Source organism: Opisthocomus hoazin, chromosome 9 (assembly GCF_030867145.1).
Source record: "Opisthocomus hoazin isolate bOpiHoa1 chromosome 9, bOpiHoa1.hap1, whole genome shotgun sequence".
In the NCBI taxonomy this organism is placed as follows: Eukaryota; Metazoa; Chordata; class Aves; order Opisthocomiformes; family Opisthocomidae; genus Opisthocomus; species Opisthocomus hoazin.
Genome location: NC_134422.1, coordinates 44,442,973 through 44,467,174, shown reverse-complemented (window position 1 = coordinate 44,467,174; position 24,202 = coordinate 44,442,973). Strand labels below are relative to the sequence as shown.

The 24,202-nt window shown below is 49.6% G+C and overlaps 1 protein-coding gene across 5 annotated transcripts in view; it reads left to right on the top strand.

The window, feature by feature from the left end:
• SATB2 (SATB homeobox 2) overlaps positions 1 to 12,772 on the top strand; it is a 203,506-nt gene extending 190,734 nt beyond the window's left edge. For all 5 annotated transcript variants that reach the window (XM_075430720.1, XM_075430722.1, XM_075430723.1 and 2 more), the window contains one exon: positions 11,856 to 12,772. In XM_075430720.1, coding sequence (XP_075286835.1) covers positions 11,856 to 12,311 — 456 coding nt within the window. In that variant the 3' untranslated portion in view covers positions 12,312 to 12,772. The remainder of the gene's footprint in view (positions 1 to 11,855) is intronic.
• The last annotated feature ends 11,430 nt before the right edge of the window (positions 12,773 to 24,202 follow it).

The following is a 24,202-nucleotide window of genomic DNA, read 5'->3' as shown; positions in this document are numbered from 1 at the left end:
ATAACTGCTTTCAATTGGCAACGCGATCTCCTAGATGCGTTGCAATGGCAGAAACATAAATAGTTGCAGCCTCTGAAAGCCTACTTCCTATTTGCTAAATATACTTGGCTTGCTTTAAATTCCTTTGTGTGCAGTCATTAATACAATCCTCTTTGACAGCACTTAATTAAAGTGCTTTTCTCTATTAAATTCATTAAAACTTTTTTTTTATATACAACTGTTTCCCAGACACTGAATGTTAAGGACCTGTAGGCCTCTCTTTAAATAACTTCTCTCTCCTTGTTGTAAATTGTTAATTAAATTTAACTTAGACTGTTTAAAGATGGCTTGGAAAAGAAAGCCAGATTTCAGGATATGGTCTCAATCATGTCTGATTTTTTTTAACACAATTATTTCCGTGTAGTTATAGACTGTGTGTTATATTGTTTATGGATGTTGCTGTACGTTCAGCTGGAACCATGCAAAGAAATACCCTAAAAAGCTCATTTCCATCTCACTTCAAGAATTTCCGTCTTTTTAGTGCAGTTTCTTAGCCTGAGATTATTTGCATGGGGGCGTAAGGAGGGAGGAGCTTTTTAGTATTAACAGATTATTGACAGTTTAATGTCTTGGCACCTACACAGCCCGTTAAGGTATAATAAACAGGAAGCTGTCTGATGTGAGCGCAGTCGATAGTGTATTCAATCAGAACCTTTCAGTTAATTGCTGGTTGACCTCAAGAGATTTCCTTTAGAGTGAAACTGTCCTTCGCTCAGATCTCGTCTGGGTTTCGGGCTCTAATTTGAGAACGCCCTTTCCGTGTGCGTGCGTGCGTGCTGCCGCTCCGAGGGCTGCAAGCATGGATGAGGAGACACTGTGCAACTGGCGGGACTGCGGGTGGGGGTACGCACCACGGCGAAAGCAGGCAGGGCTGTAAGCTGAGCTCAGGGGTGTTTTCGGAGCAGCTGAGCTGTCTCCCAGAGCGTTTCAGATAGAGTTAGGCACAGCTGTGGTGCCTGGGCAGGCGCCTGACCTGGCCTCTGCAGATGTGATGTGCTGCAGCCCGACGTGGCTGCCCCGGCAGAGAGGCCGGCAGCGCGGCGTTCGTCCCACCTGTGGGCACAGATTCCGCTGCTTGGCTGCAGAAGTGAAAACCAAGGCTCACTTGTATTTAGTTTCCCTAATTTCTGTACTTAGCCATTCTAATTTTTTCAGCCTGCGTATCTTGATGGGATTGAGATAAGCTATGCAGGCAGGCAGGAAACCACACGGGCAGTCCCTGACCCTGACTAACTGAAAACCATCTGCTTCCTTGGGGAGGGAACCTCCGTGGAAATCTCTTCTAGCAAGTCTGCCGCGTTTGGGATTTTCTTCCTTTCCCCAGCTGTTGACTTTGAGCGTGTGTGTTTTCCTTAAGCGAGATCAGGGAGGGTCAGCAGCAGCAGCCCACGTCTGCAGTGAACAGGTCTGGATTTCCTGATGGCAGTGAGTACTGCCCAATGAAGGAAATGCTTCTGTACCAGAGCAAGTTTAATTTGCATTTCATTCAGTCAGGAGACATTTTTTTGTCTGTAGATCTTGCAGTGATTGTGTCTTTTAGCCACTTATCATGCATTCAGACTGTGGTTTGCTGAAAGGAGTATTATTACTTTTAATCTCTAATTTTTTGCTGGTTTTGATTCATTTCTGTGGTTGTCTTTGTCCCTCTGTGTCTAACTAATTGCTTGTGCCTTTTTAATAGCCTGATTAGCACCGGGGAAGCATTGCTGGCTTGAAGTAACGTTATTGCTGATGTTCCCTTGTTTAAATGAGATCAGGAGTAAGAGTGCTGCGTTGCTCCATTTTGGATCCATTAAAGCCCAGTCCGGAGCCCTGACTCAAGCAGGTTGTAAATTTTGGGGGTTCATGCGTGTTGGAAAGGTGAGGGGGGATAGTCTGGAGATGATGCCTCCTTTCTGGGAAGACTGAAGGATAAGAGAGGCTTGGAGCCGTTCTTTCTGGAGGGAGTGGAACAAAACCATGGTGAGATGGAACAGAACCAAGGAAGAAATCCCGGGGTACGTGCGTGCCCCTGGGGCCATCAGCTGCAGCACATACGCTGCACTCCCAGGTGTCTCTGGCCAGAATATATTCGAAAGTGCTTTCTGGTTTTATCAGACTTACTGGCCAAGCTGCTAATCAGTATTACATAGACCAGAGGACTCCCACATGCAATAAAAATCATAAGCTTTATTGGATTTTGTGATAGGAAAGATTCGCATCCAGCTCCTTTTATAAACTGCATTACATTTCATTCTTTCAGAGCTCCCATCAGTACGACCCTTTGTAAATATGATGGTGAAGGAGGTGGGTGGGTAGATGGATGGCTGTGAGCTCCCGTTCCTTGGGTGGTACAGCCTAGAGCTAGAGAAATGCTTGAGCTAAGTTTAAGGAGTTGCTGGCATTTCTGAAATACTGAAAGAAAAAAATATGTTGGTGCCTTTAAAATTATTATTTTCAGTTAAAGTAAAAAAAAGAAAAGGTTTGCAGCAGTTCAGAGCAACATAATGCTTTAAATGAGAACAGGGAGAATTTGAAGAGCAAAAGTTGTTCTGAATAAAAGCAACCAGAATATGCTGTTCCATGAAAAATGCCGAAACAACTGCTTGAACTTTGTCAGAGTGTCCATCCCCCCACTGCCCCAGGCAAACGGCTTGGCAAAGTAGACTTTGTTTAGGCAGTGCTTTGATGTCACTTGGTCCACTTTTTTGACCAAAAGAAAGATTTTTGACTGAAAAATGCCACACAATTCTAATCTTAAAGAAGCAGAGAAGGGTGGTTTGCATTTCTGGCAAAAGCCTGGGTCTCCTTGCACACAGATCTGCCCAGGCTGAGGCTTGTGCGGAGTGTGAGCTCAGCCCCGCGGTGGGGTGTGTATAGCCTGCCGCGGGCTGAGCTCCCCACCGCAGGCAGCGGCAAAGCCGGGGGCCGGTCCCAGGGCTGTAACAGTGCCGTCCTCCGCCTCGTCCCGATGCTGCCGCCCTGGCCATGTGTTCAGCCATTTTGTTAAAAATGAACAACTGCGTATTGTTCCCCAGCTGCATATTTTCCAGTACTGTGCATGTGAGCTGCAGGTGCTGTTTACTTTCCGTAAAGACCTTTCCTTCCAGCATCCAGACCCTATAAAATAGGTTCAGGTCAGAGTAGTGAGACGCGGCGAGCAGCAACACCAGCGTAGCTTCCCCAGTCTTCCGGACGTGTCCACCTTTTCCAGAGTGATCGGGACGACAAAGGATTTCAGATCTAATTCTGCAAGGCCTCCTGTCCTCAGTGCCCTAATCTGTGCGGGAGACTGCACTTTGGTCATTTGATTTTTATTTACCCAGTTTCAAGCTAAGGGTATAATAAAGCGCATTATGCCAGTTGCATGTGCGGTAATGCTGGATGTTTTGCCTTTTACCATGGTAGTTGATTATAATGCACTTTTAAAGATTTGCTTTCTAAAAAAAGGAGTATTTATACTTTTATGTGTTTGATTCACACAGTATAGTTTGCTCAAGTCCTGTTATTAAGTGCATTGGTGGTTACGTCTAGAAAGCAAAAAACATGCTGAGTAGTGTTTTATCAGCACAAATCTACTATTTTCACTAACCATAACAGTCAGGTTCTTCTGACTTCTAACTGCCCCCATTGTAAAAATTAGCAGTACCGTTGGATATTCCTGGAACCCCAAATAGCCAGCTGTGAGGACCTAAAACAGTTTGATGGGACAAATAATTACCCCCCCCATGCACCCCCCCAGAACGCAGCGTCTAACCCAAACATATCCTTCCTGAAATAACGCGGTGCCTACTCCTGATCTGAGTAACTGGAAAACAACATGATTACAGTGGCGCCGTCCGTGCCACCACGGTTAGGGGTTTAGAGCTTGGCCTTAAGCGTGGCTCTAGGTTGGGGCTTGTCGATGAAGATCTTGCTCACGCGGCCCGCAGATGCTCTTCTGATTTTCGAATGGAAAGGAGAATGTGTGTAGTGTTAATTAAACAAGAAAATATAGAGGATATAAGAAGTATTTCGTCTGCAGAAAAGCAAACCAAAAAGCCTTTTGTTACTTCCTGAGTTCCTGTGGCATTCTGCCACCTCCTCATTAGGATTAGCATGGTTGGGATGGGGAAACTCAGCATCGACCCAAAGTCTGTGACAGACCCTCCCTCCAACCGCAGCCAAGCTCTGTCTCTGTTCGGAGACTGCCAAGCAGGGCTCTGTGCTCTGCAGCACACCAGAGAGCCTTGCTAGGGCTGCAGGAGAAAGCATGGAAGAGGCAAGTAAGAGGCCCACAAAGCTCATGGTCTTGTTTTGAAGGAGGTCAGTGTTAACTGGAAGGTTTGGCGGCCCTCGATGCGTTCACAGACGTTGAAAGCCCCTCTTGAGTGGGAGTCCAGTTAGCATCGCCATGCAGAAGGGCAGCGCGACCCTTTCTGGGGCTGCTGCTTTTTCCCTTGCGGGAGGAGGCTGCCGCAGGTTGCCGGCAGGAGAGGCTTGCATGCCTTCGTCGAGGCGGCGCAGTCCTGCCCGCCTGCCGGGGCCACGGCGAGCCAGCCCCAAGCCGGCTGTGCTGGCCGTGCCCGGTCCCCAGACAATGGAGCCATCCATCACCCGTGCCTGCAGGACAGAGTCTGCAGCGGCCTTGCGCAACGCGGCCTGGCTGCAGCGGCCTCTCTGCCACCAGCACCCTGCTTTGTGCCAGCAGAAGCCGAACGAATCTGGCCCGTTGTGTGCCTGTGCAGGAGGGACGTGCCGGCTCCACCTGCGTGCCGCACAGCCGTGGCTGCCAAACCTCCCGGGCTGCGGCGAGGTATTTCAGAAAGGGATATCTACTGCTGGCCGCAGTTGCTGTGCAGTAAACCTAGGAATCTGGCTTAAACCAGTCAAAGATGGGAAATTCAGAGCTAATCCACTAACGTCCATCAGCATGAGCTCATTTATGCTACCCCATAAAATCAGCCAGTTCTCAGGCACTTGCGCAGCAATGAAAGTTGTGCCTGTGCTTTTGTGGGAAGAGTTGAGTTAGCATTCGAGGGAGAGCAGTTACCCCAGGAAACACCGGGACACTGCTCTGCATTGTCAGAGTTTTGTGATTTATTTTTTTAACATTATACAGACAAAATAATGGCTATTGTGTAGGCACGTGCTGTCTATTAAGAGAGATCAGGAAAGGGAAATAAACCACACATTACTGAAGAATAAGATCATGATTGTGGTCAAGCGATGGCAGAATTTTTTTTCCCTCTTTGTCAAGCTGATTTGTAAACACTCTTCAAACAACTGTGCAGACAGCAGTGCCACGGCTTCTTGAAAGGAAAGCAAAGAGAAGGGAAGATTCCTCTGTACAGATGTTTTACGGTAACCTTAAACCTGTCCAGAAGTTATCTGGTCATCTCCAGTTGTCGCTGCGAGCTGCACTGCACGTGTAGCCTCTTAGCAGCGCTGTGTAATCAGGCTGTAATTTATGTTTTATCTCCAGAGATGATAGCTCTTAAAAATGTTTTGTGGTGTATTTGCTCTTTGATGCGTGCTAAGCTCCTGTTAGTATTAATGGGAGCAGCGTGTGCTGCGGGGGGGCGAGACACCTTCCCCCCCGGCGTCGAGTCAAGATTTGTTGTGCTCTGCTAGCGCTTACGCGTATCGCTTTGCGTGGGATAGCAAAAGCAACGGACAGCTGAAAGTTCTGTTATTTTTTTGTTTTTTCTTTCTTCCTGTTGTCTTTGTAGTCACCTTACTGACCAACTTTGAGAGTTTGGTCTTGGAGAAGAGTTGCAGGACGGGGCTGCTCTTTCAGAGACTGGGTGTTTGTTCAGTTCAGTGTCTTGCCGTGTTTCAGATGGCTGCCTGTTTCCTGCCCGTGAGGAAGGCGACCGACCGCCGTACAGCGCAGGGACGCATGTGGCGAGTGTGCTCCAAAGATGTTGAAATGAGTCACTTCAACCAGCTCACATTCCAGCCTGGAAACCAAACTTGCCTTTGACTTTGGGTGCCCTGTGGAGCTCATTTCTCCCTCACAGTTCCCTCTGACTCCCCTTTTGTGTGGCTGGGAGAGCTGATAGATTTGGGACGTGGGGTTTGTCTGATCCAATGTTCTGGCTCCAGTGGTCATCAGTAGCAGATGAAAGGTGATGGGAGAGACCTGAATATCTGTTTGGGATTTTTTTACTGTGTCTTTGCAGCTGGGTGGGACCCAGGGCTGCTGGGTTACAAGTTGTTGTAGCCACCAGCTCTGGCTGGCTGATTTGGTCTGACTTTCATCAGATGGGGTCCATCGTGTCTCAAACATCTATTATAATTATCTCTAATAATGGTGTTTACTGTAGTGAAGCAATTACTGAGCTGCATTGGAAAATGCACAGGATGCGCAGTTAGCGTTTGAGCCTCAAAATTAAAAGAAGCTCAGTCTGAAGTTAGATGAAAGTGAACATATTTATCCATGTCAGACTTCCTACCATTTTGCACGCTCATATTGATTTCTTTTGACACGGTCTTCTTTTATTGAGTACTGTATATATTTTTTTAAATCCCTTACCGATAACAGTACCTGCTAAGGGCAATTGTAAAAGGAAACTAAAGTATATTAAACCTGCCTGGAGTCAAAATGTAATCTAACACCTGTAGTCTGCAATTTGTCATCACTTCATAGATACTTTTTCTTTTTTAATAACAGTTTTGGATTTTCCTGAGTTTTGACCTTAGGATACTGTATAATCCAAGAAAAGCAAGGAAACTAAACCACGGTCTTTAACACAACTTTATGGTGTCAAGGTGTGAAATCACCACTGAGCGAATGAGCCCTAAGAAAATACTTCATTTGGAGCTGCGACCAGTGCTGCAGTGTTTACCTAAATGAATATATTATTGCAAGGAGGAAAAAAAAAAAAAGAGTAGTCTAACAACCCCATTTTTAAGAGGAAAGAAATGAACGCAGGTGCAAATTGTAACTTCTGCTACAGTTTCTTGTACAGACATTCCTAGGAAACCTGTAAAGTGTCTTGGCACAGTGAGTGCGTCTAATTAACGCGCTTACCCCTGCGAGCCCCAGACCAGGAGGCTGTCGGGGCGCAAGCCTGTTTATGGCAGCAGCCGCTCTGTTCTCTGCTTGCACATTTCTGTGCAAGAAGATACGCTGCGAGAGCCTGGAGCAGCGAGTGTAAGGTTGGTTGGCGGAGTAGATAGCTTAGATAAATAGACAAATGGAGGAGAGGCGGCCGCTCCGCTCAGCGTTGCTGCGTGTGGGTCTGGGTTAGGAGAGTGGGCACTGGGCAGCACAAGCCACTCGAGGTACCTGAGGGTGCGCGCTCTGCCCATGCGCAGAGGAGGGCGAGGTCCCTTCGACAGGGCCGGCCTGATGCACGTGCACAGTCTTGTCTTCCGAGGATGTAACGCTGCTCTCAGAGTCATCCCAGCGAGGCCCGCTGGAAGGGAGCTCACGCGACTAATCCTGCCGGCAAAGGCAAGAGCAGCACCCCACTACGAAAGAAAAGAGCTCGGCGTTTTCCCGTGGAAACGCAGTCCCCGTTCTGATCCGCTGCAGCGGCTGCTGAGGTGACAAGAGGTGGCATTTCGCAGGGTGAGTGCTGTCAGCCGGGGCCTCGCTGCAGTTGGTGCCCGGGAGCGTGTGTGTGCCCAGCTCAGGTGTCCTGCCGGGCTCCCCGTAGCACCTGGCCGCTTTCACCTGTCTGGCCTACCTGGAAAGTGGGCGGGAGTGGAGACGGCCATCGGTGGGACAGTGCGTCCGTCCGGAACGAAATGCAGTGCCGACGCGGGCTGCGGTGACGTGGCGTTCGTCGCTCACCTCTGTTCTGTGGGAACGCGGCTGTCCCAGGCTGCCGAGGCCAGGTTTGTCCCGCGGGAGCATCCCGAGACGCGGGGAGCGGATACGTGTAAAACAGTGTGGTGATCCCTTCCCCCCAGTGATTCTTGGCTTTGGATTTTGGAAAGACCACAAACCCTTGGCTTATTACAAGTAATCCTGATCACTCCCGTAATGATACACTACATTATATAACTCTCCTAAACTTAATCATTCAATATCTCACTTCCTTCCCTGTAGGCATGTACTATTATATTTTACACATGGCTTCCAGCTGGTTTTCATTGCGGCCTTCAAATCGTGTTTCATTACAGTGCGATTTAAGACCAGTCGCTTTATCTCTTAAAGTCAACTGCCATCATACTTGTTTTCTTGCAAGTTTTCTGCCAGGGTTGGTTAATTTGTTTGAAAAAAATGAGTTTGTCTGCGAGGTTCAAATCTACCTGAGTGGACCTTCCTGCAGCAGCGCCTTCCGTACGCGCGCTGTTCTGAAACGCTGAGCAGGCAGCCATGCCTGTAGAGTTTAAAAATGAAATCTCTTGAAGGGATGGAAAAAATCAGTCCTGTGGGCATGGAAGGAAATCTATATCTTCACATTTGATTTGAAAGTAGACGGGCCGTCGGTGAGCAGGGAGGGAGGGAAGTCGGCTCCAGATGGTGCTGGCTGTGCAGGAGGGGGCGGCTGCCCCGCGGGGGCCGGTGAGGGGTGGGCAAGGGCCTGGGGGGAGTGAGCGGGGAGGGGGGCACGGTGCACCCACGCTGGGATGTGCACCTTCCGAGCCCAGCGCCAGCTCCCGTGGGAAGACCTGGAACTGCCGAAAGTGGGCAGTTTCCCCTACGAGGCTGTGGCCAGCAGAGCCGGACGGGAAGTGAGCGAATCAGCCAAATCGACCAGCGTGCTTTACAAATGTAGTTCAAATACTTGACAAAAGGTAGTTTAGATTTCGTATTGTATCGTGTGTCGCAGCGGTTGATCTGTTCCCCATAGAAAAGCATGCTTTTTTGTGTTGAACAGCCCATATTATCGGAAGGAAATACAAAGTGATCACAGCCTAAACCCAAAAGGAAATTCTGCGTGGTTACCCCTCTCCCTGTATACAGATAATGTTGTGTCACTGAAACCCTTTGTTAATGCCACTGGAAAGCCAGAGCTAGCCCCCAGAAGTCAGTGAAATCCTGAGATTTATCGGTTGTAAGAGCAGCTTTAGAGTTTTGTGTTATTTAGGAAAACAGTAAGTCAAATACAACCTTTTTCTAGTATTTTACACTGATAACCCCCAAGTTATATGTTTTGTCTTCGGGAGAGGATGGAGAGGTCACTCCAGAAAAGGAAGGGTTAAGTAAGATTATTCTTCCTCTCCCGCTCTCAGCCCTCTCTTTGGTTGATTGCTTTATAGATGCTGTAGGCATCTCTTCATCTCCTTCAAATTAAACATTTTACTGCTGCTGATCCTGTATTGTTGGATTTTTTTCATCATTATATTTGATTGAAAGTCTTGTAACATTTTTCAGGCTGGATTGTTTCTCGTGCTATTTGTCAACTGAAAAGGGAAAAAAAAGCCCACTTCCAACTCCAGCAAGAAGGAACCGAGTAATCCGTACTCCTTCTGGAGGTGTTTCTATCTCTGTTAGCCGCTACTCGAATTCCGCCTCCGATTAGCAATGCTGCTGGAGGCTGTTGGGATGACGCTGTTTGTTTGCGGTGTGAAATCCTTTTCTTTCCGGCTGCTTTGGGCCTTACAGTGCCAGGGGACAGGACAGAGGGCACAGCAGGGGAGATAACGTGGGCAGGGGCTGTGCGGCGCATGGATGGGGCTTGGTCCTCGGCTGGTGTCAGCCATCCCGGCTCTCTGCTCGCAGTGGTCCCTGCTGACGCAGGTACGGACCCGACCCTCGTCTGTAGCCCCTCTCTGTGGAAATGCCAGTCCTGCTCTTTGAGAACAACCCATCGACAAAGAAGAAGTCCTCAAAGAGCAGTGGAGTGATTCTGTTCATTGGAACATTATGGTCTTTTTATTACAAGAGATGTAATAGAACATAAACCAGAATATCCGTCATTTCCATTCGAGTTTCTCCTGTCCCCCAGCTCCTTGGTTAGCTCTGTGACACCCTGAGTGTTTACATGCCTGGGAGGAAAATCAATCTGTTGGCACCAGAAAACATCTGCAGCGCTTCTTCCCACCAGCGTCTCTTGCCAGGAGCGTGGCAGGCCCTGCCTGCCACCAGTAGAGACCCCTGCTTCTCGCTGACGGTGTGGAGCTGCTCCTTGTCCGGGTGGTCTCCGTCACGCCACGATCCTCGCTCAGTGACGGCGGTGCCGTGTGTCTGTGCGCACGCCCTCGCACACGCGCCCAGGCTCCTCGAGGCGGTGGGGCCGTGGCGCCGGGTCCTGCCTCGCTGGCCGGGCTGAGCAGCAGCCGGCGGCGTGGCCCCTCGGCCGGCCGCCTGCCGCGGAGGCCAAGCCAGCCCTGGGCCAGACTGCGGTCAGGCGATCTCCGCAGCGTCTGCCCCGGGCTCGGCTCCTCGGCCGCGCGTGTGCGGCGGGCAGGGGCTGGCGACGGGGACGTGCTTGTCAGCAGCTGTGGCTGGAGATCGCTGGTGCTGTGCGTTACCACGACAGCAGCGTTTGGAGAAGGGAGTGAATAAAGGGCTTTTGGGCACAGAGCCTCTTCATTTATTTGCGTAACAGGCTGATGCTCCACAGCGGACTTCCTCTTGCAGTAATAACTTGAGTAGTGTAGCGTTTTACTGGGGGCTCCGTACGTGTGTAAAATTCAGTGCAAGTTCTCAGCACACTTGCATTATTTATCCTTATTTTTTTCCCCTGTAGAGAGCTTTAACGCAGGGTTGTTTTTCTGCATGTCACAGTTGGCAGCAAAGACGTTTTCTTCTTTGGGTGAAGAGCCAGAATTCCCTCTTATTTGTGGAAGGAAATAATTTATCCATATTGATTTTGTTAGCGCTGTAGCATTGAGTTCTAATAATTGTTTCCCTGCATCTGAAGAAATCTCTGGGCAATTACAGCCCTCAGGCCTGTAGGGGATTTCTGCCAGTAATCTCTCTTGTATAGGTTTGGTTTTAAAGAAAGCATATGGCGCTCCTCTGTATTTCCAGCAGTTCAGAGCAGGTATTTTTCCCCTGGAATCAGGGCTGTACAAGGGCCTTTCTTAGTCACTTCAAGTGGCTGTTAGGAAAATTAAGAGCTACATATGCTTTCTTTAAACTTGCCGAAAAGGAGATACTGCTGGTGAAAATCTGTTATAAGCCTGAAAACCACGTTTGCCCAGAGGGTTGCTCAGAACGGGGGGATACAATTATTTGAACTCAGAACTCCTCAACTAGAGAAATTAGTACAGAAGTAATACAGAGAAATCTGTTCAAGAGACACATCGCAGCCAGCTCTGCGAAGCAGCTGAACCGACTACGGTGTCGCTCGCCGTGGAAGGGAAATCTTAACAAATGGCTGGACTTGGGTTTTTTTTTTTGTCGTAAAGCAGATTTGACGGATTTGAATGCCAAATATTTTAATGATAAATTCATGATAAAGTAGCACCTGACAGTCCCCCGTGTGACGAGGCCTCTGTGGTACTTGGCGTCCTGGAGAGGCAGAGAGGGTCTCTAGCCCAAAAAGACGCGAGGAGACAGGGAGGGGGGAGGAGAGGAGCACAGCGGGAGAGCGGCCTGCCGGAGCTGGGACAACGGGCCAGTCATCACCACCACGAGACTGTAATACCTCTTGACTGTATTTTTATTTTGGATATTTTATATTTCCTTTTATTACCCACATTTGGTATTTATTTTGCTGGGTTTATATTTATTTTGTATCGTTTGCCTTTTATATCACTGTCTCCTTTCAGTCTGCAGTTACTGGTGCAGCTGTCTTACAGGTAAGAAAGGTAGTGGAAAATGAATGCTAATTGCTGCTTTTCTTGACCTAAACACAGCAGACCCTGTGTAAAGAGCTGTAGAAGTGCCCTCACCGCAGGCACCGAGGGGTCAGCAGGTACATGAAGCGTGTGTCTGTTTGGTCTTGTAGGTGCTGCACAGACAGCAGTCCCAGCCTGCGAAGGAGAACTCCCCACGCAGAGAAGAGGCTCCTCCGCCGCCCACTGAGGACAGTTGTGCCAAAAAGCCGAGATCCCGTACCAAGATCTCCTTGGAAGCTCTAGGTATCCTTCAAAGCTTTATCCACGACGTGGGTCTCTACCCCGATCAGGAAGCCATCCACACCCTCTCTGCTCAGCTGGATCTCCCCAAACACACCATCATCAAATTCTTCCAGAACCAGCGTTACCACGTAAAGCACCACGGGAAGCTAAAAGAGCACTTGGGAACGGTGGTCGACGTGGCAGAGTACAAGGATGAGGAGCTGCTGACGGAGTCGGAAGAGAACGACAGCGAGGAGGGCTCCGAGGAAATGTACAAAGTGGAGCCTGAGGAGGAGAACCCCGACAAAAGCAAGGCGGCCCCAGCGGACATCGACCAGAGATAATGTGAGAGAGGGGCGCAGAAAGCAATACATTGATCCAAGGATTTTCTGGGTTTATTTTTCGTTTCCTTCTCTTTTTACTTTTTGTTCGTTTGTTTCCGTTGCGCATGACCCATGTGCAAACCGAATGAATTCAGCATTGCCCGATCAGACGTCGCCTTGACACAGACGCTCGAGCGTGACCCTTCCTACATTGACTGAAGTAATCGTTGTAATCACGTAGGATTATGCCTTCATTAATCTTGCACTTATGAAAGGGACATCTAGCAAGTAAACGGGAAGAAAGAGTCCTATGAAATCAATGAAGGAAAATTTACAACTTTGTGTGTGTATATATATATTTACATAAAATATATATATATTAAAATTGCATGGGACAGAACTTTACAACCTGAAAGTATAGACTGTGAAATGAGTTCTTTAAAGATGAGACTTGTTTATGTGTTAAAACCACTTCACAATGAGTTGCTTTGGCTTTTTGATAAACTGCCGCCTGCTCTCAGGGTGTGGTGACTATTTTTGAATTCCTATTTATTTTCTATGTTTATCCCTGATTTTTTTTTTTTTTTATTATTATATGGCTTCCTATCTGGCAACTTGATGGGTAATTTTGGAGGTATGTATTTAAAGACGTAAATCAACACTGCCAAAAAAAGAAAAGAGGAAAAAAAAAAAAGAAAGTGGAAAAGCGAATCAGGGCACCTTAAAAAGAAAACTAGTAAGTTTAAGTACTTTAAACGCAATGCACACTTAAACGGATATAGCATGTTCCACTCTCCGGACAGTCCTTTCCGTAGTGAACAGATGAATTTTCATGGGATTCAGAATGACTAAAACTGAAATTCAGTGCGTAGAAGTTGTCCGTTAACGAGGTCTTTATTGAAAGAGAAGAAAGAGAACGTGTTGAGAGCCGATGTATGGAATTCATACTATGAACCACATTTTACTGTGGATTTTATTTACCTGTTCTCTGTTTCAGATCTTAAAATTCGTAAGCTTCCTTCCTGTTGTTGCTTTTTGTTTATGCGGAGGTGAAACACGCACGCACGCGCACACACACGAGGGTGAAGTTCCACTGGGACAGCGAGCGCGGCCGCCCAGCAGCCCTGCCCAGGCAGACGGCCGGCAGCCCGCCGGCCCTTCTCGCCAGCCCCGGGTCTCCACCGTAGCCGGGCCTCCTCCGTGCCACGCGTTTCGTGCCAGGGCAGTGGTGTGGTTTCAGCCGCGGGCGCTCTGCAGCCCCAGCGCCGCGGGGCCCTTCCTGCCCACCCGCGCCTGGCCGAAGGGCTCCGCGGCGGCCTCGCGAGCAGCTGCGGTGCGGGAGGCGGAGCGGGCGCGGACTGACTTCCATGGCACGAGCGCCGAAGCTGCAGTCTGCTGGGGCGTCCAACCCCGCCGCGGCACCGGCTCTGTCCGAGGAGACACCAAGTAGCACTTCCTGTTCGCTCCCGCGCAAGACAAGCCCTCACCGTTGCCACTCGCGGGCCGGACCGACTTCAGACGCCTGCTCAAGCTGCAGCCATAACCCTGCCGACAAGGCCTCGGGTTTTTTCCTTCCTTTTTTCACGTGGGCTTTTCATGTGACCTTGACAAAGACCTCATGCAATATCGCTTTGAAAGTTACTTTCCGTTTATTACACCAGGCAATGTAATATAACTGTTAATACTATTTATATATTTGAAAGGTATAAAAGGTAGGAGTAAAAGACGAAAAACAAACCTCTACATGTAGATATTTACTCAGAACAGACAATATACAGGGAGAAGACGTTGCAATACAAGCTAATTCTAGCTGCTCAGTAACCTCTGGAGTTTTTAAGTGAATTTTTCAAAACTAATGTTTGAAACATAAAGAGTATCTCTGCATAAATTTCATATACCTTTGCAAAATGATGGTGGGTTGCCTACTTAATGCCCCGTTTGCTCTTCATCCTTTGTTTCTGTAGTACGCCGCAGCTTTAATCAGCATTTGAGTGGTCGCTGCTTTACGTTTCTCTCGGAGCTACTCTTTCAAAACTTGTCTTCTTATCCTGTAGCCGAAATCACTCCATGCGTTTGAAAGGAAACTGAATTTTGCCAAGCTACGCAAGGTGGTTCATCTGGTGATGGATGGCATCAACATTTGGTATCTTTTACACTTCAACCAAAAATTTTATTAGGTATTTTTTCAATGCTGAGTCTTGCCTTTTTATTTTTAATTTCACTGCCGATTTTGCAGTGGTTCTAAGTGAATCTGTGGGCATTTTAGCCTGTGGTCTTGCCAGAACTTTGCGAATTACAATGCATATATGTCTATTTATTCAATATCCATCATATAATATCTATTTGGAGAAAGAAACTTTTCTTGTAGTGCCTCTTAACAAAGCACAATTTTCCGCCTTTTTTGTGAAATAAAAAATAAAAAAAACAAATTGTGTTTTATTGCGGTATCAACAATGTGAATAAGGATTAACATATTGTAAATGTTCTTTTTTCCATGTAAATCAACTTTATCTTTGTTATCACTAAGTGATAATTAATTTTTAACTTATGTGCATTGTTAGGCTGTTAGAATTTTTTGGTTGTTGAAATAAAACGCATTCAATAAATATGACTTAATTTGTCAAGTAATTTACTGGGCCCTGTTTCTTTTCTGCTGAGTTCGAGGGGAACAAGGCCTGTAAAACGGGGGGGGGGGGGCACGTCTGCGTGTCGGGAAGAGCTGGTCAGCGTGCCGGGGGTGCGGAAAGGGGCGTCAGCCCCGGGGTCGGCCCGGCTGGCAAACCCGCCCCGCCCACGCGTGGGCCCCTGTGCTGCCGGCTGCTCCCTCGGGCGCAGGCGCAGGGTGCGAGGGCCCTCGGCCCCTCGGAGCGCGCGCTCTGAAGGCACGCAGGAGGACCCAGGCTGCTGCCGCCTTTTGCTGGTAGATATTTTCTGTTTGTAATTAAAAAGCCACAAATGACTGCGTGTCAGGAAACTTTTGGAGCACACATGTCCATGGTTAATGGACATAATAAAAGGCTTTATTATATTTATAGCAGGGCATCCTACTGAGCGTCTAGAGGAATGCCGGAAGGATTGATGTATCTGAGAAATGTGTGAAATGATTTTGGGGAGAATACAGATAAATGGAAAAAAATGCTCAAAATTCTTAAGCTAACAAAGTAGCGAGTGCCTGGATTCGATCCTAGCAGACAGACCGTATACTGCACGTCAGGCTTGGGTTGTCTGGGAGCTGAGGGACAGCAATTTTTAAAAGCTTTTTCTTTTTTTTTTTTTGGTAGTTCCAATGCAATCGTTCTTTTCATGGCTTACTCACATCCTATATAAAATATCTGTGTGCTCCCTTGAGAAAACAAGGGCGGGGGGGGGAAATAACGACGTTTTTGGCTACCCAGTCACCTGCTTGTCACTCGTTTCTCTCGGCAAAGGGCCGAAGCCCGGCGTGGCTGAGCTGCTGCTGCTGGCAACGGCGGGCACAGTCCGGCTGTGTGGGGCGCGCCAGGCTGGGGTCCCGCGGGCCTGCAGCGGCGTGGGAGGGGGCAGCGGGCACCCGCTGGCCTTCGGAGCCGTGCCCTGGGCAGACGCTGATGGCGTTGGGTCCGGTGTCCCTGCCTGCCTGCCAGTGGGACAAGAAATGAAAGGAGCAGCAGCTCTCACTTCACCGTAAGACAGTTTTATACATGCACTCTGTGTGTGTGTGTGGCAAAATAATATTTAGAGAAAGACACACTCACACATACACATACACTTTAATTGGGGGGAAGAATCCTATAAACATATGGGTTCTTCTTCCAAACTGTAAAAAAAATCATTTAATAGCTGCTATACTAGAAATATTTCTATTAATGCTTCTACATCTCTATACTTTACACGCTGCTGCTCCTATTTGTTGTTCATGTTTTAGTCATCCAGACATATGTATTTCCAACTTCAAACCTGTGTGAGTGAAAAATAAACATTTTAAGATTAGTTTCAAATGTTTTTAAGATTATGAACACACTGTCTATTGCCTGAAGTTCACTGTTGCTTAGATAGAAGCATTTGCTCAACCACTTCCTTAGCAGCCAACCATTTGCTCTGGACTAAATGGATTAGAATCCTTCATTGATGAAATTTTCTCTCTGTCCTGAACCTGTTAAACACGGAGGGATCAAAGCTAGATACACCTGACAGTGAGCAAATGGCATCTTAAAATCATAAACGAGTCATTACAAAAAATCTCCACTTACAACAGAAAGTGCAGTGATTAATTAAAGATGCAGTTTTAACTTATTTATAGCCATTAAAAAAACATACCGTTTTTAACACAAACTAACACCAGCCAAGTTATCCAGGGGAGAGATGCTGGCAGCCTGAGACTTGGAGAGCAGGCAATGCGACAGAGCCAACAGGGAGCAGCGAACGCAGGCCACCCTTGACCCCTTTGGAAAAGTTGGCGGCAGCACGGGTGGGAAGAGGTGGCTCTGGCCCCCCTGCCAAAAGCCCCTTCTTTTTGCTCCCATTACAGGCAGCTCAGCGTGCGAAAGCCCCGTCTCGCTGCGACGGCAGGAAACCCCTGTGCTCCCTCCCTGGCCGTGGTGCAGGCGGCGGGAGCTTGCCCACCGGAGCACGCTGCAGTGAGTCAGCCCTGCCTCGGTCGAGACACAGCAGGCGTGAGGGACAGGCAGCAGCAGTGGAAGTGCAGGCTTCTGCAGGCTCCCCCCCTCCTTCTGAAATTTTTGGTTGCTGACGGCCAAATGGTGGTCTTGCTTGACCGGTGGGTGCGGTTCACCGGAGCCAGGAGGGGTAAAGGTGGTGGGCAGCGGGGTGAGGCCCACTCGCCGAGCTGGCGAGCAGTGGCTGCCGCTCCCGGGACAGTCGGGCTGCGTGAAAGGCTCTGCCGGGGCTCCCGCGCACGCAGCGGGCACACCGCAGCCCGGCAGCGCGAGCTCGGGGCAGGAGCCATCCCCTCTGCACCGCGGCCGTGCCTCAGCAGCTACAGCAGTCCCTCCTGGGAGCAGGGGTGTCATTCACCCTTCAGAGACGGTCTGGTCTGGGTTTGAAGACCTCAGGAGCTGCAAAATCTACTGTTGCCCTTGGTAATTTGCTGGAATGGTGGCTTCTCTCCCTGATAAATCTGTACCGTATCCTAATGGGAATCTGTCTGGCTTTCCCTTCCTGGTTTTGGGTTTTGTTACGCTTTCCTCTCTCTTCTGGGTGAAATTCCCCGGTACTGAAGGACATTTTTTTTTTCCCTCTGAAGCAGCTGTTCTGCTCAGATGAATTTTCCTGAATTGAGGCCTTAGTGTTCAGGAGAGGCTGGTTGTGGCTACTTCAAGGAAAAATCTGTTCTGGGTAGTGACAGGGTTTCCCCTTGTGCTCCTTTTGAGCCTCCACCAAGATAATGACAGGAAGAGAAGCTTTTTAACAAAAAGACTGTTTGCTGCTTGTGAACTTTGAATGTTCACAGATACCGCCTGTCACTGTTTAAGTTACATAGTTTTGTTCTGCTTATATGCTAATAATTGTAACTTTTCATGTCATTAAACATGAGAAATGACATACCTTGGCAGGGGCGTGAAGATCTCCAGCGAAATGTTCTCAGAAAACAGACTTTTTGTGGCCAACCTTAATCGACAGCGCAATCTGCAAGAGTAGAAACGCAGGTAGAGTTTACTGGCAAGTTCTTACCAGACGAGGTACAGGAGAGGCACAGGGTGGGTTAAACATTCCTCCCCAGACCAAGAGAACAGTAGGGCTGCTGTAAGAGCAGGCATTATGGGACCAGCATGGACAGCGAGGTACCTGGGTCAGCACGGGCAGAGCTCCTGCAGCCTGGGAGATGGGTCAGGTGCCCTCCGACAAAAACGGAGGAAGGAAAACAGATGTTACTGCCCCATAAGGCAGCTCAGAGATCCAGACACAGGAAAGATACTGGTAAGGGAAGATCAGAGAAGATAATTTCTCCTGTGTTTCATATCGCTTTCTCACACTAGAGCAAGAATAACAGAAGGGGATTTTACAGTTCTGGGGCAATGCCTGAAAGTGCTTCGTGTCTCTGGCACTGCCAGGGCCTGACGTGCATCCCCCCTCTAGAAGTTCACCCGGCTGAGGCCCAGGTCAGCTCCTTTGCTGGCAATAGCTGTGGTGAAGTGAGAAATGGCCAGAGCCAGATTTGAGCTCTTGAAGTGAGAGCAAGGGCGAGCGCGCCCTGTGGAGAACCACGGCGGGTGGCTCTGAGGGCCCCGTGCTGTAAGCATGGCGAGGCTTCCAGACCCGCTCCCTTTACAGCACCAGACTGGATGTGCCACTGGCCAGCATCTCCTCTGTGAGCAACTCTGGGCACAGCTTTCAACCTGGGGCTCTCCCCTCAGGGGAGGACAAGACGCAGCAGATTGGTCTCATGGACATGGAGCGGACTCTTCTGAGGAAAGAGGAGTAGGCTGTGAGCAGCAAACGCAGTTCTTCACCACAGGGCCCAGCCACTGGTTTCACAAACTGACCAAGTCTCCTCTGTATTCAAAGGCTGTTTTTCTCCTATTTGTATTCAAAGGCTATTGCAGAGTATCATTCCCTCCCTCAGTGGATCTATTTTCACAAGCAGTTTACAGAATCACAGAATCACAGAATGTTCGGGGTTGGAAGGGACCTCTGTGGGTCATCTAGTCCAACCCCCTGCTGAAGCAGGGTCACCTACAGCAGGTTGCAGAGGATCTTGTCCAGGGGGGTCTTGAATATCTCCAGAGAAGGAGACTCCACAACCTCCCTGGGCAGCCTGTCCCAGTGCTCCGTCACCCTCAGAGGGAAGAAGTTCTTCCTCATGTTCAGACGGAACTTCCTGTGCTTCAGTTTGTGCCCATTGCCCCTTGTCCTGTCGCTGGGCACCACTGGAAAGAGTCTGGCCCCATCCTCCTGACACCCACCCTGCAGATATTTGTAAGCATTTACAAGGTCCCCTCTCAGCCTTCTCTTCTTCAGGCTGAACAAGCCCAGCTCCCTCAGCCTCTCCTCATAGGAGAGATGTTCCAGTCCCCTCACCATCCTCGTAGCCCTCCGCTGGACTCTCTCCAGTAGCTCCTCATCTTTCTTGAACTGGGGAGCCCAGAACTGGACAGAGTACTCCAGATGAGGCCTCACTAGGGCAGTGTAGAGGGGAAGGAGAACCTCCCTCGTCCTGCTGGCCACACTCTTCCTAATGCACCTCAGAATGCCATTGGCCTTCTTGGCAGCCAGGGCACACTGCTGGCTCATGGTCACCCTGTCATCCACCAGGACACCCAGGTCCCTCTCCACAGAGCTGCTCTCCAGCAGGTCCGCCCCAAGCCTGTACTGATGCATGGGGTTGTTCCTCCCCAGGTGCAGGACCCTGCATTTGCCTTTGTTGAACCTCATCAGGTTCCTCTCTGCCCAAATTTCCAGCCTGTCCAGGTCACGCTGAATGGCAGCACAGCCTGCTGGTGTATCCACCACACCTCCCAGTTTAGCATCATTTGTTCTGTGTCAACATCATCCCTTCATTTAGTTTCCCCCACCCAGCGTCCCCTCCTGACCTCTGGCCACCCATCACCCGATATATTCACAGACAGCAACCATACCTCCTGCGAGCTGAGGGTCACCACACCAGGCGAGCTCAGCCCTGTCCCAGCGCGGCCACCTGCGGCTGGCCGGTACTGAAATGGCAGGCGACCGTGCTGTTTCCAGGCCTGCCTGGCCGGCGCAGGGCTGCAGGCCCTGGCCCTGTCATCTCAGGCCTTGGCCAGCTGGGGGCTTCTCACACCACAGCGGGTCCACCCGGCTCTGGAGCCACTGCGGCTGTCCACATGCTCCCGCTCCTGCAGCAAAGTTGTTTAAGGGCAACATAAGGCGTTCCAGAGCCGGGACTGCCAGCAAAGGGGAAGCTGCCTTCGGCCCGATGGTCCCATCCCAACCAGGCCCATGGCCGCCACCACTTCCTCATGCCGCGCTCCCTGGCAGCCCCTCTGCTGTTGAGATGGGCTGCAGGCAGAGCCAATCGAGAGCGGCACTGCCGGCGCCCCAGCCAATGGAATGAGGAAGAGCCAGGGTGGGTGGGGCGAGCTCCCTGCTGAGGTGCTGTGTGGTCGCTGTGGCGGCCATTTTAGTACCCCCGGCGGCCATCTTAGTGGTGCCAGCCGAGGGCTGCCGGGGCAGGCGTGGGGCCGCTCTGCCCAGGTTTCCTGCCGCGGGGCGGGGCTGTCCCCGGCATGAGGCCCCTCACGGCCCCGCCAAAGGCCCCGCCGGTCTCTGGCAGCGTGCGTCAAAGGCGAAGCTCGTCCCTGGAAGAAAGAGAAGTGCTTGCAGCTGCCCCAGTAATGAACAGCTGGGACACAATCCAGCGCGAAGGCGAGCCCGTACTCCAGCTCTTAGAAAGCTTCCTCGGCCCGCAAGGGAGAAGACAAAAATGCCCCACGAACATGAGGTAGTGAAAGACCGCAATGACTAGCTACCAGCAGGAGAAGCACACGTATAAATCACAGCTGACTTGGGAGGTAGCTGGAGTCGTTAGCTTTTCTCTAAACACACAGAGATGGGTGGTGAGCGCACAGGACGCAAGCCGTGGCACGATTCTGCGGAGGGGCCGGCTGCTCTCTGCAGGAGACGAACCCCAGCCGATGGCGGGCAGATCGGCAGCGCCGTTCGGCCCTACATGACCGCGGGCGCTGGCTGCCCTGCCCAGGCGGCTGTGGCCCGCGTGCCTGGAGCCAACTGTAAGTTTCCATGCTGGAAAGCGAGCAGGACTGTGGGGCTGAGAGAGGTAAGCCCGCCTGTGCCAGCCTGCTGAGACCTCAGCTTTGCCCTGGGAAGGGGGAACGGGCTGTAAGTGGGCCCCTTCCATTCGGCATTGTACCTTTTGCAGCCCCTTGCCCGCCATGCTGGGCGGGGCCGTGTGGTGCTGCCTCAAGGGAGCACTAGAAATGAAAGAGCTGGGAAGCGTCTGCTGCTATAAACTTACAACTTTTTAGGGTCTTGTTCAGGACTGCCATCCATTTAAAGCCACAGAGGATTCGGCCCGTGACATTTTAGTGAGTATTTTTGTTCCTCTGGCTGACGTTTGCTGTCACTGTGTATGGCCGTGAAGCTCTCTCGGCCTTTGACAAGACCCTCTGCTGTTCTAGTGCCTTGTGTGTTTTATCTCAAAGGCCTTGGGATCTTTTTCGTGTTGTCTTTAAAATGGCGTGCATGGCTGCTGGCTGAATGTTGGTTTCATAATTGATGGACATGGTCTTGGCAATCTCCTTTTTAAGAGCCATTCTTTGTCACATAAATATCATCTATCAGTGCCCATTGTCTTTATAGCGATCTTGAGCAAACAGTTTTATTTCCAATCAGGACATCACACATTGATCTAAACACTCATCTGTAATGGATCAATTTACATTAGGAGGACAGTATTGTAGCATTGCTGTTCATTATATTGAAAGAAGTATACATTTAGTTACAGGCTAAAATCAATTAAATAGCCCTGTGCTTTTTGCTGTGAGAAAGTCAACAAGCCAGTCTGTCTCGGACAATTATCCAGCTACAGCTCCTTAAAAAAAGGGCTTACAGCATCATCCCCTTCCTCCGAGTTCTCAGTTGCTCCTTCAGACACCTCTTCTGCAATGTTTTGCTTGTTGTTGCAGTCTGGTAAAACACTCTCAGCTAAACCGCACACGAGAGAAATGAAGGCGGTCTTACTGCTGCCGTTGTGGAGCGGGCTTTCCAGGGCCGAGCAGAGCCGTGCATCCAAAAGGGAAACCTGCACTTTCACCAGAAGGCTGCCTGGGAACACCTGATGGTGTACGTGGGAGATGCTGAAAGACCTAGACAACGCTGTTTGTATCTGCATGGGTGATGGGTGAGATCATTATCTCCAAGTGGCCCTGATTTCCGGGGAGGGGAAAAGGAGGAACTGGGAGGTGGGCAGGAATTTGTACGTTGCTCTGGTGCTTCTTGCCTTATTGCCAGAGAGGAGACTGCAAGGAGTGCTGGAGGCTTTCTGAAGGGGAATGTGATTTCAGCTGGCGATGTAGCTGCAGAGAGAGTAGGAACCTGCAATTTCAAAAGCAAAACACCCAGAGGAACTGCAGGGCAATTCTGCCTGCTGGCAGCAACTGCCTGAGCTCATGGGCTAGGGTGAGCCCATGGCCATCATGGTGGTGCTGGGGAGGCTGGGCCAAGCCTCGACACTCCCACACTGGGCGACTGTAATCGGGAGCTTTCACTTTTCCTTGTGCAGAAACTCTGGTTAACAGGTAAAAGTGATCAGCAGGGGTAGGCTCTTAGTTGTGGTAAGAATCCCCTCGTGACTTGGTGGGCCTGTGCTGCGGAGGACTTGTACAGTCCTCCTGTTTTATGTATGTATATGTATGCATGTATGGTTTTTTGGCTTGACTCCTCCTCTACTACCCAGACCGTTCCAGCCCTTGCCTGACTCTTTCATTACATGCACAAAACTGCAATGCTATAAACATTATAATGCTATAAAATAAATGCTATTGCTGCAATGCTAATAATAATAATGAGAGGGAAGGAATAGCAGATATTACAAAGCTTATTAAGAAATTGATCTTTGTTTTGCTCTTGAATAAAGAGGCAGACCTCGAAACTGCTGAAGCCATTCAGTTAATTGCTTATTGGCACTCTTGAATGATTTTATCCACCCTGGTTCCACTAAGTTCAGCAGGTCTCGTGCTGGTCAATTAGCCTTTGGCATCCGGGAAGGGAAATGCTTCATTCAGGTTTTCTCAGAGCCTGTGTGTGTAGCATAAGGTGCACTGAGTGGGAGAGGTTCCCATGGGCAGCAGGGGAACTTGTTAGCACTCACAGTCTGAATCCTGCCCTTGAACTGGCACCAAGGGGTGTTTTTGCCTGTGCCCCATCCCTCTGAAAAGCTTCATGCTGTTGAGTTGAAGACTCTGCCACAGGGACTGCGCTGCAGGGGGACAGCCTAAGCGAGAGGGTTTTTGGAGGACCGCAGTCGTTTCCTCCAGCGTGACCTTCGCCTGGTGAGTACCAGCGCCTGGTTCTCCCCCAGAGAACCCTGATTCTCTCCACCAGAGTCTGAACATCAGCTTTTTTCCGGCTGCGCAGATGGATGCCCTGTTGCTCAGTCACAGTTGGTCTGCAAACTCACTAATCACTACTGCTCTGATTCCTTCGGCATTACCAGGGCTATGCAGAGCTAAGCAGCTGATGCCATTTAGTGGCTTTTCCTGTAGAGTGCTCAGTCCTGCCTTCACCGCTATGGCTTGCCAAAGGGCTCCAACACTTGCATTGCTGTGATGCAGACCCTGTAATAATAGTTGGTTACATTCAGAGAATTCAGTTCAGATTTTAAAACCTCATCAAATAGTTAATGACTGACTGTTTCAACACAGCAGTTCCTGCAAGACTTGGGAGAGAAGAGAGAGAGGGAGATGGAAAAGTTATTCATGTCCCATCTGTCTGGAACGCTTGTCCCCTCCCTCCCACCCACTGAGTCACTTCCTCCCTTTATATCTCACTTAAAATTTTTCCTTTCCCCCTTAGCTTATGATTAACAGCCACTCACCCTCTGCAAATTGTTTCTTTTTTTCCGATGCAATGCTACTTAAGGTTCTATGGATAAATAGAGCATATTGTCTTGCAAATGCACGTGTGGGGTGAAATGCAGTATATACTGCATATATGGCCACATAAATGAATATATCAACCACTGCAACATCCAGCTGGTTGGTGCTCCAGCCTTCCAAACTGAGCTAAGGAGCTTGCAGTGTACCGCCATGGTTATTTTGTCTCTGCTGCCCAAAACACAGTGGTAAGGTGTGCAGGGAGAGGTATGTTGCTTGACCTGCGAGGTGGAGGTGTTTCAGGGTAGCAGCTGTCAGCCCAGAGAGGCGTTGGCTCAGCTCTGGGACCTGACCCAGGTGAGTGTGTGGGATGGGGCCGCTTGC